Source organism: Mus caroli, chromosome 19 (genome assembly GCF_900094665.2).
Source record: "Mus caroli chromosome 19, CAROLI_EIJ_v1.1, whole genome shotgun sequence".
NCBI classification, from domain to species: Eukaryota; Metazoa; Chordata; class Mammalia; order Rodentia; family Muridae; genus Mus; species Mus caroli.
In genome coordinates this window covers 33,529,718-33,545,653 of record NC_034588.1, presented here as the reverse complement: position 1 = coordinate 33,545,653, position 15,936 = coordinate 33,529,718, and the positions used below count along the sequence as shown (strand labels likewise).

General features: G+C 37.1%; 1 protein-coding gene across 1 annotated transcript in view; it reads right to left on the bottom strand.

The window, feature by feature from the left end:
- Positions 1 to 15,936, bottom strand: part of Btaf1 (B-TFIID TATA-box binding protein associated factor 1) — an 87,158-nt gene that overhangs the window by 28,016 nt on the left and 43,206 nt on the right. Inside the window, exons 12-19 of the mRNA XM_021151415.2 lie at positions 14,161 to 14,301; positions 13,315 to 13,439; positions 10,329 to 10,449; positions 5,806 to 5,910; positions 3,517 to 3,666; positions 3,111 to 3,253; positions 2,424 to 2,598; positions 643 to 846 (exon numbers count right to left, since the gene is read on the bottom strand). Of these exons, the coding sequence (XP_021007074.1) occupies positions 643 to 846; positions 2,424 to 2,598; positions 3,111 to 3,253; positions 3,517 to 3,666; positions 5,806 to 5,910; positions 10,329 to 10,449; positions 13,315 to 13,439; positions 14,161 to 14,301 (1,164 nt within the window). The remainder of the gene's footprint in view (positions 1 to 642; positions 847 to 2,423; positions 2,599 to 3,110; positions 3,254 to 3,516; positions 3,667 to 5,805; positions 5,911 to 10,328; positions 10,450 to 13,314; positions 13,440 to 14,160; positions 14,302 to 15,936) is intronic.

Genomic DNA, 15,936 nt, shown 5'->3' with positions numbered 1-15,936 from the left:
GAACTCACTTTGTAGACCAGGCTGGCCTCGAACTCAGAAATCTGCCTGCCTCTGCCTCCCAAGTGCTGGGATTAAAGGCGTGCGCCGCCACCACCTGGCCAAGAGATCATTGTTAAACTTAAAAATCTGAACATTATCCTAAGTAGACTATGCTATGTCAGCCTTCAGGAACTATTGTAAACTGAGGAAAAGCTTTAAAATAACTCCAAATTAATCCTATCATTGAACCAATGCTTATTACCTTACAGATGAGGAAGACCCCAAGAACCAAGTCAACCTAGCATAAGATAGAGACAAAGGCCTGAGGCCATAGAACTGCCTTACTCTTTGGCTTCTAGTCTAGATCTTTTCATCTTACACCAAGAAGAGAAATACCCAGGAAACTACAGCAGCTCTTCCCATCTTCTACAATCTTAGGATACACTGAAAAGTGATAAAACTTCACAAGTTTTCCAGTAAGAGGTATTAACCAGTTTTCTGTTCTCTAATTTCAAGAAACTCAGTATAAGGAAATAACATTTCTAAAGAAGCAGAGCTGCAGAATACATTCCACACATCTTAGTATGCTTCTCTAGTGGCACATGGCCAATTTCTAATCTTTATTTCGTGCTCTAGAATTAAGAAAGTTACTTCTTTACTCACCAGGTCGTTAGCTTGATCTATTGTTAAAACATTGTTGTTTACTCTATTACCAACTTCAATATGTGCATCAGCTAATGATGATATAAACTGTTTACATTCATTCTGCATACGTGTGAACGGAACAGCAATTTCATCATAATACAAATGTTCTGAAAGGATATCAAGTAAACGCGGTTGCACAGCTAGGGTAACAGCTTTACACTCCTAAAATACAATAGATAACGAGATTTAGGGAAAACATAGAAACATCGTGGTAGAGATGTATAAACCTTCACTTCAGACAACCAAATGTTACACTGCCACTGATTTTGAATCTATAGTCTGTTATCTTGCAGAAGTTAGTTACACAAAGGAAAAGTATTACATCAAAACTGCTCTGAAATTTTAATTTGAATGACCACAGGACATGCACATGTAATTACTATAATTCCATTTAATTTTCAACCAAATTATTCTTAGTATACACTGAATTTATTTAAAATATGTATATATAAATACAGCAGACATTTAAAAGTATATTACTATAAAAAATCAATCAGAAAAAATCTGGCATGCACTAAAAATGTTCAAAATTTGTTATTAGATATCTTTAACAATTCAACCACAGCTTCACATGCTGTATTGTAAAAATGGATATAATTTAAAAGCTACTTACCTGCCCCCAAATTTAACTAACCCTTCCCACTCTCTCTGGTTGTTGCCTGCCCCAACAACAGGGGCAATGGCCTCCTCAGTGGTGAGCCATGAGGGGTTCTGTGAGATCTGGGTGATCAGCCTGGGCTTCACAGAGTAAATCCAGAGAAGCTCTGTGAGGGTCCAGAAACCGAACTGTCAACACTTGCTGCTGAGTCTGAGAGGCACAAAAACACAGCATCACTGCCTCTCCAGCACATGGTGTCCTGACAACAAAACAGACAGGCTTCGCTTCTTTCCAGATTGCAATAAAGCATGGCTCAATTACTCTTAGACACCGCTTTGACAAACTGCTAAGAGGCAGTGACAAGCAACTCTCACAGCAAGTGCAGACAGTTAAATTTCCAGAATTCCAGTCAATGGAATAAACACAACCAGCAGGAAGTTTCCTTGATTGACAGAAACAAGTCTTACACAAAATCGTACATCTTAGAGTAGCTTAAAGTTGAAAATAGTAGACGGGAATTTGGAAGCAAAGATTTGAATTCAAATGTGGTGATTTCTTTCCTTGCAACCAAAATTCCTCCCCTTCTTACTGTCCATAGAAACAGAACTCCAAAATACAAAGTACAGGCCTGTGGTGGTGGCACACACCTTTAATCCCAGCACTGAGGAGGCACACACAGGTGGATCCCTCTCATTTCGAGGCCAGCCTGGTCTACAGATCGAGTTCCAGAACAGTCAAGTCTATGCAGAGAAACCCTCTATAGACAGACAGACAGACAAAAAACTGGAGCACTGAAAAATGTGCTACCTCATAGTAACAACCAACTGGATATATACAGTCAGGTTATGACTCTTTTTATACACACTCTTTTTTCACACAGGGAGCTTTTGTAATAGACTATAGAGGATGGACAAATACTAAATATGAACACAGTTTAGGAGTCTTAGATATAAACGTGGTGCTAAAAAATCAAATTAAAAGTAAATGGAAAACAATGTTCAATATTATATGGAATACTTTCCCATAACTTAAATTTTTAATAAAAGATTGTTTTTACTTTTGTGTTGTAAGTTGTAAATAGTCCTAAATGCTAATGGAAATTGGTTTTACTAAACTTGCCTTTATTAAGAATATGCCTTACCTTTTGTAAAGCAGCCCACTCACAGACTACTAATGCAACACTAATTCTCTGTAAAGCAGATTTGGAATTCAAATAGAAGAGCAGTAACTGGCCAAGGGAATCCGCTGGTTTCATTTCTTGGTTTACCATATTGACACTTGGATCACAAATACAGCAACAGAGTGCTCCTAACAGCCTAAAAGAGAGGAAAGGGCCACATGCAGAAATTACCTGAGGCAAAACTCCTGCTAAGGCTATACATTTCCCCATAAAAATCATAACTTTCTTCCATCTTATTTTCATGAATAGACAAGAGGTGGTTTGCTTTTGGTTTTGATACAGGGTCTAATACACCCCAGGCAGGTTGGCCTTCAACTCTTTATGTACCTGAGGCTGGCTCTGAACTCCTCATCTCCCTGCCCTCAGCTCTCAAGCGCTATTCCAGGTGTTTGCCACACTGTTTATATTGTGTCTGGAATCAAGAGAATTGTGCCTGCTAGGCAAGCATTCTGAGTTACACCTCTAACCCAAAATTATATTTTTAAAACTTCAGAAACTTAAAAATATTTACTTGCTTTAATTTTGCTTAGATAACTAATGTAGAGGAAAAATAACTGAACACACCTATGAAGAAATCTTCTGGTTAAAGTTTAAAGCCATTAGCCAGAATTTTCATTCTCTGATACTTGGCACTTGGTAAATACTCACTTAGCTGCCATCATCCTGGCCCTCATAACTACAAAATCTCTGGTCGCTGGGTCTTCCATGATGGTGTCTGCACCAGCAATATACTCCTGAAGCACTTCTTTATTCTGGATTTGACCTTGCCGTACCTTACCACCTGTTTTTTCCTAGAGAAAAATCAATAGTTAAACCAATAAAATTTAATTGGAAACAAAAAAAGTATTATTAAAATTCCAGTAAAATGTAGTTGTTTTTGTAAAATTTTACAAAAAGTAAAAAAATAATTACTTTATCAGAGGCTGAAGAATTCCTAACTAAAGTTAGTGAAGGCACTCTTAGAATAAAACAGTAAGTACAAGCTTCATCAACACTGTCTGTATTAGTAATAATGAGCTGAACACAGAAATACCTCATGTTTCTCTACACTTACCTTGGCTCTAGCTTTTACTTCCAGCAGCATATTTAAATCAATAGGTAAGTGAGAAGGCTGCATCATTAGGCAAAGCCAAGCACTCATCCATGGGCATGCAGCTGCTACCACATACTGAACTGATGCCTTGCTCAACAGCTCCATCCAGACCTACAAAGGCAAAGAAGACTATGAAACAATCCTTTCTATTAAGTGCTAACAAAGTCTAAAACATACTTTTAGGGAAAATGAAATGGAAGGAGTAAGAAATAGCAATGAGATTAATTTGAAAAGTCAACATAGAGGTTTACTTTGAAATACCAATTTTGTTCATGGATTATATACTACACAAAATAATGTAAGGGGAAATTTTTTGGTTTTGTTGTTGGGGGTTGGGGGGAGGGCGCCTGGAGAGATGGTTCAGCAGTTAAGAGCACCGACTGCTCTTCCAAAGGTCCTGAGTTCAATTCCCAGCAACCACATGGTGGCTCACAACCATCCTTAACAAGATCTGATGCCCTCTTCTGTAGTGTCTGAAGACAGCTACAGTGTACTTATATATAATAATGAATAAATCTTTTGTTTTTACATCTTGATAATTCTTTTTTAAGAGATTTATTTATTATTATACATACACTCTAGCTGTCTTCAGACGTGCCAGAAGAGGGCGTCAGATCTCATTATTACCTTCAGAAGAGCAGTCAGTGATCTTACCCGCTGAGCTATCTCGCCAGTCCCTAAATAAATCTTTTAAAAAAGATTAAAACAAACAAACAAACAAACAAAAAAGGACATGTGGGCCAAGAGGACTGCACAGTGAGTAAAGGCAGTTGCTGCCACACCTGACAATCTAAATTCAATCTCTAGAACCCACATGGAAGGAGAGAACCAACTCCTAATAAGCTATCCCCTAACCTTCACACACCGTTCAAACCAGCACCGGCCCCCCCCACAAAATATAAGTTGTTGTTTGTTTTAGACTAAATATATTTTTAATGTTTGTACTTTATGTGTGTGTTTGCCATAAGCACCACATGTATGCCTGGTGCCCATGAAGGCCAGAAGAAAGTGTCATATTTACCTAGAACTGGAGTTGCAGAAAATGATGGCTGCCATGTGGATGCAGGGAAGCATATCTAGGACCTCTGCTAGAGCAACAGTGCTCTTAACCACCAAGCCAGTCTCCAATAAATAAACATGGTTTTTAAAAAAGGCATCTAGAAGCAGGTGTGATGGCTCATGCCTTTAATCCTAGCACTTGGGAGGCAGATGCAGGAGGATCTCTCTGAGTTCCAAGCCAGCCTATCAACAAAGTGAATTCCAGGAAAGCCAGAGCTGTTACATAGAGAATCCACCCATGTCTTAAAAGAACAACAAAAGCAAAAAAGGAATGTAAGAGTTGGCCATGGGGCTGGAGAGAAGGCTCAGTGGTTAAGAGCACTGACTGCTCTTCCTAGAGGTCCTGAGTTCAAACTGCCACAACCACATGGTGGCTCACACCCATCTGTAATGGGGTCTGGTGCTCTTTTCTGTGTGTCTAAAGAAAGTAATGGTGGTGTACCCATATGTATAAAGTAAATAAATAAATCTTTAAAAAAAAAAAAAAAAAAAGAGTTGGCCATGACAGGACACATCTACAAAGCACTCAAGAGACTGAAACACAAGGGGCCAGCCTCGGATACCCAGGTAGATCTACTCAACAAACAAAAACCAATACAATATTTGATACTTTACGATCAAATCAAACTAATATAATCATTAGTTTATGACATATAAATACAAATGTTTATAAATTAAACATGCCACACCAGACATGCTCATACATATCTGCAAGGATGAAAGCAACAGAACCAGGAGTTTGGGGTCAATCCCAGCTTCACAACAAGCTCAAGCCAGCCTAGGTTATGTGAGACCTTGTCTTGAAGACACTGATATAGTGAAAACACACACACACACACACAAATTCAAAATAAAATATTAAAAATATTTAAAAAAAATAAAAAAGAACATTAGCTTAACAGGACATGTAACAAAAGAAAGAAACAAACATTACCAACCTGAATTTACTACTAAATCCCATGTGAAGTCTAGTTTTCTAGTTTATCCTGTAGATTACTAGACTCTTCAATGTTTTGGATGGCTTAATTCATTAAAAACACTCAATAGTAATTTTTTATTATAACTATAAATGTTATTAGGAAGAGAAATAGATAAAAAAATAATCTATAGTAAATTAATATAACAATAATATAATTAATAATCTATAATAATAATAAAGAGAAATAGAAGAGAGATAGATTCATCATATACCTTGTGAATAAGATCCAGAATTTCCTGGCTGCTTTCTAAAACACAAAACTGAAAGATGTGTCTCAGCATATCCGACAGGATAGGTATAAGCCAAGATGAAGAGTTCTGAAAACAAAAACAGATTCAGAGCTATGACGTACTTCCTGAAGTTAGCTTACATGAACGCAAAGTCAAATACAACAAACACTGTTGTAAAAAAAGACTATATGCTTTATCAAAAAGATTCAACTGGTGATAAATTATGATAAGATTAAATTGTAAATAAGTATCGCAGTTATTATTGTCATGGCTTGAAAATTGCACAATCCTATAATCAAAGGGAAATGGGGGGGATTGGTTATGCTAATATCAAATTTTCCTCAAATAAATTAAAAGTACAAGACCAAGCTATAAGCAGCAATGGTGTTATTTACATCATCATACATCACTGCTTTATTAGGAAACTGGGAAATGTTCAGATCACTGCTGCTATGCCAAAAGATCAAAGCCTTAATTCTACATACTCATCAATAATGCAAGGTACCAGAATAGTATCATTGATTTTTTTTCTCTTACTCTCAGCTCAATCACTGGCAGTTACCTGTAGACACCAAAGTCCAACTCTAAAGGATATCTTCCCTGTATTTATAACAAGTAAAATGTGCTATGAACTATACTAGCTGTCTCAGGCTATCAATGCTGACGAATATATGTTGCAAGTAGTCAAATCAGCCAACAGAGGAAAGAATACATAGGTAGAGCACAGAAGATACTTAGAGAAGACTATTCTACATACTTGTGCATACATGACACAGGTTTATCAAGCCCATAGATTGTATATCAAGCGTGATGATTGTATAACACCAAGGGTGAACCCTAATGGAAACTATCAACTTCAGTGGATGCAAGTCCACTAATAATAGTGAGTGCCTTATTTTTCCATATAGGGTGTTCACAGTGGGAGATGCTTTATACAGTATGAATTTAAGGTAATAGGAACATTGTACTTTTTCTTCAGTTTTTCTCTCAAAACTGTTCTAAAAAAATAGACACGGTGCTGCATGCCTTTAATCTCAGCACTCCTGAGGCCGAAGCAGGCAGATCTCTGTGAGTTTGAGGCCAGCCTGGTCCATATAGTGAGTTCCAGGACAGCCAGGGCTGTTAGAAAGACCTTGTCAAGGGTTGGGAAGGAGTGCATATAGTTAGTTCCAGGCTGGGGACATAGTTTGTAATAGAATGCTTGCCTTACATGTGTGAATCCTGGGTTAAGTCCACAGGACTATGACAGAAAGACAATGTTTCATGTATGTTACAACATTGAGATTATCACTATCACCTATTAGGATGGCCTACAGTGGAGCACTGATGATACTACACAAAGGCCAGATGTAGAGCATTTACTGTTGATGAAGAGGCAAGATGGTTTATGTACTTTGAAAGACAACTTAGAAGTTTCTTACAAAACTAACCATATTCTTATAGTATAGTCTAGTACTTGGGCTCCTTAATATCTGCCCACAGAAAATAAAGTATCCATCTACATAAAAACCTCTACTTTTTTAAAAAAGATTTATTATTATATGTAAGTACACTGTAGCTGTCTTAAGATGCACCAGAAGAGGGCGTCAGACCTCATTACACATAGTTGTGAGCCACCATGTGGTTGCTGAGAATTGAACTCAAGACCTTTGGAAGAGCAGTCCATGCTCTTAACTGCTGAGCCATCTCTCCAGCCCCAAACCTCTACTTTATAAAGCCTTATGTATATACTACCAAAACTTGAAGGTAGAAGCGATGTCTTTCAATTGGTAAATGAATACATTAGAGTACAACAAGACAATAACAGTATATGACACCCTTAAAATGAGCTATGGATAGAAAGTAAACTTAAATGCTATTACAAAGTAATGACTAGGTCCCACAGTGGATGACTCCAAGTTATTACAAATGCAAAACTATGCAGACAGTAAAAGACCAGTGATTATGAGAGGCCGGGAAAATGAACGATGAGAAGGACAAAAGTGACTTTCGGGGCATTGAAAGTAACTCTTTGATACTATAGTGGTAGATAGCTGTCTTTATACATTTGACAGTAACACATACTTTTAAAAAAATCTTCCAGTTTCACGGGCAAAACAAAACAAAGTTGACAATCAGAAAAACTTAGAGTAAACAATAGAGCCATCTTTACAATGATATACTGAGCTCTAGTGACATTTACACACCACATTACTGCCAATTACTGAAGGTACCAGCTGGGCATGTCAGGAATTGACACAAGAACATGGTGACAAGGCACACAGGCATTTGGCTCACCTCCTCGCTCTGTACTTAAGCTTACTTCACATTTAAAAATTGGAAAGCAATCCATTTCTTTCTTTGTCAAATTTAGGTGAAAGCTGAAAGTCACTCAGACCCCCACATGAATCTCAGGAAAGCAGCTTACTGAGAGCCATGTAGTCTCTGTGAATTTGGGAGTTTAATTTTTGATCATCCATTCTCTCATCTTCAAACTATAAATAGTAGTAGCTACCTCCTTTAGAGGGCTTGTAATATTTCCCAGCATAAAACAAACCCCACTAATATCTCAGAGATTTGTTACTTTTAAGTATCATTTCTATATCACATAATATAATAAGATTTCTAATTATAAAATATGGCAAAAGTATGTTTTACTCTCTATATAATTATTTATATTTGTATACAATTAACATCTCCAAAGTCCTCTCTTTTACATTACTTCACTTGATCCGTAACTACAAGAAAGGCTGCAAAAAGATTTTAATTTAAAAAAAAAAAAGTATGGGTGTCCTGCCTGAATGTATGTCTATTTAATACTTTGGTGCCTGCTGCACACAGACACCAGAAGGCTGCTGGATCCCCTGAATTGGAGTTACAGGTGTTTGTGAGCCTCCACTTGGTGTCTGGGAAGTGAGTCACTGCTTTACTTGCTGAACCCTCTCTCTAGTCCCAGGGGTTTTGGTGTATGTGTATGGGGAGGTGGGGAGGGAGATTGAAATGTATTCTCTAAACAATTTATCATATGCTGAAGGTGTTACGGCAGCAATATAAGCTTTAACTGGCTGTTCTTTACGTTTTGTCTGTTCCCAAGCTAAGAATCCTGACTAATAACCCAAGGCTAGCACGGGAGCAAACGCAAAAGCAGCAGAGAAGAGAAGGGAGGTAAGTTTAAACTAATTGTAGGCTTTATTGTCACATCTAGTATCTTGGAGCAAAATGTGCTCAGAACATTCCTAACTTCAGTATACTAAAGAGGCTGGTTACATGCATTGCACATTACATAACCCTATAGACTCTAGAGAAACACTTAAAGGTTGTTTTTATGAATAGGTACATGCATGGAATAAAAGACTATAAATAGCTTTTCAGAATGGCTTGCTGCCAAATGATTACAAAATTCACAAAATTTAGAAAAAGCTTTACATTCAAATCTGCAAGCAAGCAAAATTTTTTAAAAATTTAGGCAAGGGATCATGAAGTTTTCACAAAACTGTAAGTATAGTTTTAAGTAACTCCCAGGTAATCTATGAAGAATACAATTTTTAAATGACATCAAATGGGGATTATTCTGACAGTTTCTTGATGTTACTGGGAACATAAGATTTATAATAAAGTTTTCACTACATAGCTATTTTGTCCAAACAACAGTTTAGATTTAAGGGGGTTGCAGTGAGATAATTTATCAGGTAAATGTGCTTGATGAATGGAGTTGAATCCCTAGAATCCACCTGGCAAGAGGAAAGAGTCAACTCCTACAAGTTTCCCCCTGACCTTCATGTGTGTGCCACGCCCACATACATAAAACTAGATACATGAATGAATGAATATAAAACAAAAATCAAACTGCTGAGGAGACAGCTCAGTCAGCAAAATGTTTATCTTGAAAGCACCCAAACCAGTTTAATACCCAGAATCTACAATGAAAAAGAAGAAAGGCAGGGTGGAGTGGTGAGGGCTGGAGAGGCGGGAGAGAGGGCTGTCAGGGTGGGGAGGTAGCACACACCTCTAAACCCAGCACTCAGGAGGCAGACAGGCAGGTCTGAGTTCTAGAACAGCCTGGTCTACAGAGTGAATTCCAGGGCAGCAAAAGCTACTCAGAGACATCCTGTCTCAATAGAAGAAAGGAAAAAGAAAAGAAAAGAAAAGAAAAGAAAAGAAAAGAAAAGAAAAGAAAAGAAAAGAAAAGAAAAGAAAAGAAACAACAACAAAAACAAACAAACAACAACAACAAAACCTGGGGCTAGGAATGGGGAGATTGCTCAGTCAAGAATGGTCAAGAGCATTTGCTGTACTTTTAGAGGTCCCAGGTTCAGTTCCCACTGCCCACATCAAATGGTTCACAACCACTTGTAACTCCAACTCCAGGGATCTTCTGGCCTCTGAAGCACCAGACACACACAGTGCACATAATAAATATATGCAAGCATTCTGATCTTTTGATATATAGCAAAAAAGGAAGCAATGATCTGGTCTGTCTTATAAAATTTACAAAAGCTTTGAGGTTACTATTTATCAGTTCTTACCTCGTCCTGTGTTGATAATAATGTAAAGAGAGTTTCCAATGCTGCTCTTCGAACTGAAGATATAGTGTGATGCAAAAATGGCCAGACACGTGGGACTAAAACTGTGAGTGACTGCTGAATACTAATGAAGAAGAAACAAATTAATTTTATTCATTCTCTCTTGAAACTCCATAGATACATTATCTAATATATGTTGTATGGACCTAATCATGTTGACATGGTTTTTTAATAAATTAAAAATGATCCAATTTTCATGAGCATTCACTTACATTCTCAAAAAAGTTATTATAATGTAAAAAGACAGAAAAATGTAACCAATAAAGGGTGGAGACTGGATATTACGTTTCTCTATAGCACTAATGCCATAATTACCCTCAGCAAGTTAGAACGTTCCAATATATCTGCCCTTTCCTTCCTAGGAAAATGGGATATACATCTTAGCTATTAGCTACACAATCAGGTTTGCATAACTGTTTTCCATTCGAGGGTTAACCTCAAAGTGTAGCTAATCATAATTTATATTCATCTTTAGGCCACCTCAAATTGCAAGAAACAAAGAGGAAATAGCAGTTTTGAACTTTGTTGTCCCAGTTTAGCATTTACTCTATTAGGAAGACTCACGTTTCTTCCTTCTCAGTAAGACTTTATTTAAATGGAGGAAGATACAAAGCCAAATCTAGGCTAACTTGAATCATAGTATTTCTGCCACATTCAGGAGCCATTTTTTAAAGGTACCCCAAGTTAGGAGTCATTTGTAGGAAGGATTTGAACTATATCCTTCAACAGAAAACATGCAGAAACCAAGAACAGAGAATCCTGTCGCCTGCCTCCCTCCATCCCTCCTCCCAGGAGTTTCCCTTAATGCTATTTTCATCACCTGCAGGTAGAACTTCCTGTGTTTATTTCTTTAAGTTCATTTTTAAAGTTCCAATTTAAATACATGCACATACAAACATAAGAAATTCAGAATACATAAAACCATGACAATAAAGACTTGTTAATAGTGTAATTGTTCATGCACCACAAGACATGCTGCATTTCTTCTTGCATAAGCTGCAAAGTATCTGCTAATTGCCACACATATGAAACAATTTTTTTTTCTTTTTTGGCTTTTCAAGACAGGGTTTCTCAGTGTAGCTCTGGCTATCCTGGAACTAGCTCTGTAGACCAGGCTGGACTCAAAACTCACAGATCTGCCTGCCTCTGCCTCCAAGTGCCAGAATTAAAGGATAGCGACACCACTGCACAGCTGAAGCAATTTTTCTAATCAGGCAATTTTGAAACAAAACGGATGGAAAACTACATTATTTCACATTGGATTATCAGGTATTTTATTACATTGCATAATTTTCTTACATTAAGTGTTTTTAAGTATTTCATTATTTTATGTATATGGATGTTCTGCCTGCGTGTATGTTCATGCATTAACATGTATGCAGTGCACTGGATGCCCTGGAGCTAGAATTACAGATGGTCGTGAGCTGTCATTCCTGGCATCTAGATCCTCTGGAGCAACAACCAGTGCTCCTACCTGGTGAGATCTCTTCAGTCCTATATTATTTAGTTTTCTTGGTACCACCTACTAAGGTTGTCCACAGGCTAAATAAATCCATAGACTTTCCTTTATTTCCTTTTTACATGGAAGTTTTAATAGAACACATTCCTCTATACTGGCAGTTTCGTGGATACAGTAACACTGTGGAACAGTTTCAGCTACAACTGGCTTACAACCGCAAAATGTTCAGTATTTAGGTCTTCAATGAGATTTACTTAAACTTCTAGTTTGAAGCAATTTAAAACCCCTTTGACTTACCAGCTTGGGAGAATTGCCACATGAACCCACTTAGTCCCTGTGTATTGTATTAGTAATAGAAGCTGTCAAAGTGGGAAGCCCTACATATGACTGCCGCTTCACTTGCTGCCTTCTGTAGGCACTCACTTGCTGTTCCTACTCGCATGCTGTTCTACCAGCCTAAATTCTCGCTAAGTAGTGCTGGCTGGTAATATATGAACAATATGCTTTTCATATATGTTTGAATTTCACTGAAATACTCATTCATACAGCCTCAAGTTGCTTTAAAATCATAATCATAGGAACATTCACTGAATAACCTCAGTAGGCTAGAACTACAATTTCCTCATTCATATACCAAGCTGTGTGACATTTCTTCTGCATCTTTGTGTATACTATTAATAGAAACAATTAGCAGCATTCTGGCATGTCACTCAGATGAGACACTCCTGAGTCTCACACCAGTGTTAGCACTGAAAAGCAATAACAGTTTAAACAGTGTTTCTGTTCACTTAATCCTGTTCTTAATATTTTATAGTTCATCATTACCTGTTATCTTCCTGACTAGTAATTTCTGAAATTAAGGACAAGAACTGAAAAAATAAGCATTACACAGGAAAAATTCACAGAAAGGAAAAATCTTGCGAAATATAAAACCGATGTCAAATTTTAAAAATCTATATTATGAGGCCAGCACTGTACATGATATATAATGACTCATTTTAAAGTATATATTTTAGATCCACAAGGTAACGAACTATGAAGCTATAACCCAAGGAAAGAAAAATAACTCCTTTAGATTTTGTTATCTGTGTGCAATGCTGGTACTTTAGGCTTTGTTCATATTAGGCGGACAGTCTCCCTCTGAGCTCTGATCCCAGCCCCTAAAGTTTCCTTTCTCTTTTGTTAAATTATGAGAGGCTCCAGGAAAGACATCAAGCAGTCATGTGGGTGCTGGGAATCAAACTAGGGTCCTTTGCAAGAGCAATAACGTGCTCGTAACCACTCAGCCATCTCTCTAGCCCTGTCCCAAATGTGCTAGTAACTAGAATAAAGGACTAAAACGTCCCAAGAAAAAGTGGTGTGTTCAACTTACAGCACTGTTCTTTAAAGGTGCTAAACCAGTCTAAGTTTAATCATCTGGAAAGATATATAAAGGATTATTATTCTATACCTCTAATAAGAAATAATTACCTGCATTGCTGGACCTGAGGGTATGTTAACATGGATGAAAGGAGAGTCATAATACTATTTGTTGAAGCTGTTAGATCATCTAATTCCAGAAGAGAATCCCATAAGGTATTTATAATGGAGGGTACCTGTAAGATCAGTTTTTAAGAAAGTTACTGATTTCACATAACAAATTTTATTAATCCTGTCAAATTAGATTCCAAGGGTCACTACGAGTCAACAGCATACATAATGAATTTGGACTATGTCAGCTTTAAGGAACATCAAGGAGAAGACACAATTTGTCACTGTTAACAATCCTCTCAACCTTTTTTTAGTGCCACTCAGCTCTACTTTTGTCACTTCCTCTCTAACCAAACTTTTACTGGACAGGATAATTTCAGGGAATTTTAAGCAATGTCAACAATCATACAAATACAAGTTTAGTTTTGAGCTCATAAAATAATACTGACTGCACTTTTAACTTCATATTCTAGATTTGATAAAATGGGAAGTGTTAAAATTTAATAGTCTCAAAATGAGATCAGGTTAAAATGCTAAGATATAAAATCAAAACCGAACGAACTTCATATCCCTAAACATAAGGGACAAAATCAGAGAGAAATAGCTGTTTCCTTTTCAAGGAAATTCTCTGTGTACTAAGTACAGAAAGGGAATTAGACAATACACAGTTCACTGTTCCCAAAGGCATATAATCAAGCTTGCATGCATCAGAAGGATGTTAGAGACAAGAACATTTCTACAACAGGTGTAAATAAAGTAAAAAGAATGCTATGTCTTTCCTTCTATTCCATATGCAAATGTAAACATGCTCTATAGGAAGAAAATGCTGGAAGACTTTTAATATACCTTTTGTGTCTGAAGGTAGACAAGGCTTTCTACTACAGGAACCAAGGACGCTGCAGCAACAGCTCTAACATCGTCATCAAGGTCCTGGAGTCCTTCGATTATTCGAGTTAAGACTTTAGGCAATAAAGTATTAATTACATCCTGTAAAACAGGATATCAAAACATGCTAATTTTCTATGGTATAATTACTGTGCTAAAGCATATCTATTAGCTTTGAACTACGTTCCAACATTTATATATTTGAAAAGCATAAACATAAGCAGTATAGATAAATTAGCATAAGACTGCATAAACAATCCCACTTGAGAAAGAATCCAAATATTTATGGATGTAACTTGAAATACCAGAACAGTTCTTAGTAGGTCTATAAATGCTATGTGTGAACACAAATACATATATATGTCCCTGTCAAGACCCTTAGCTTGCATTTTTTTCCTTCAATAGCACTGGCAAGGAGATATGAGAGAGATGTGAAGAAAAAGCCACATTCTTCTACTTCTCCTAATTCCAACGTAATCTCTTCATTTCCCCCACTAAGGCTAGCTTCTCGGGGCTACTCCTGGGATCATATCTCACTAAGACTCTCACTAAGAGCAACTGCTACCCAAACATGAAGACCTGGGTTCAAATCCCCAACACCTACACACCCACCCACATTGTTTTTTAAAGCCAGGCATACCTGTGTGTGCCTATCATGCCATTATTATTGGTGAGAGAAAGAAGGCTTCTAAGAGCTTACTGGCTAGACAGTCTAGTCAAAGAGGTGAGCTTCCACTTCAATAAGAAACCCTGTCATGCATTACATGAAGGGTGACACTCTGTGGTAAGTCAGCATACCAGAGACATCTTCACATCTGTGATCAGTGATAAAGTATTCACAGTAGCCAAGGTATAGCCCCAGCCTATATTTCATCAATATATTAAGGAGGGAAGAAAATGTGTTACACATACAAAATAGAAAAAACCTATTCAGCTATGAAGAAGAATGTAAGTGTGACTTCTGCAGGAAGATGGACCACAGAGGCAGCAAGAAGAAGCTCCCTGAAACAGCCCAAGAAACAAGCTAAGAATGTGAACGAGACAGATAAAATGTTTAGTCAGAAATAATAATGATGATAATAATAATAACAGCAGAAGAATCTCATGGAGCTAAAATAAAAGCTGAATCCATGAGAAGGGCCCTTTGGCCAGAGGTGGAATTACAAAACTCTGACAAAAAGCAAGCTGTTTCTTGTATCTAAAGTGATGATGGCCCACTCAATTCCTATCTAAACATCTGAATTCCCCACCAGAATGGCTCTTTGCCACCTATAATCACAATAAAATGTTCTCCCGGAGCCTGTTATACACTGTAATAAACTTTTTTTTAAAGATTTTATTTATTTTTATTATACGTAAGTACACTGCAGCTGTCTTCAGACACTCCAGAAAAGGGCGCCAGATCTCGTTACGGATGGTTGTGAGCTACCATGTGGTTGCTGGGATTTGAACTCCGGACCTTTGGAAGAGCAGTCGGGTGCTCTTACCCACTGAGCCATCTCACCAGCCCTGTAATAAACTTTTTATAAAGTAAAAATACATATGAAAATTCCAAAATTAGACCCAATTCTTTATACAGTAACAAAAAATTAATTTAAAAGTTATAAAAACAAAAGAGAACTGCTTCTCAAGAGCTGAGTCAGTTTACTGTCAGAAGACCAACAAAAAATAAAATTTTAAAAAATTAGTTTTACAAGACAAGTAACTTTTTTTTTGGTTTTTTTGAGATAGGGTTTC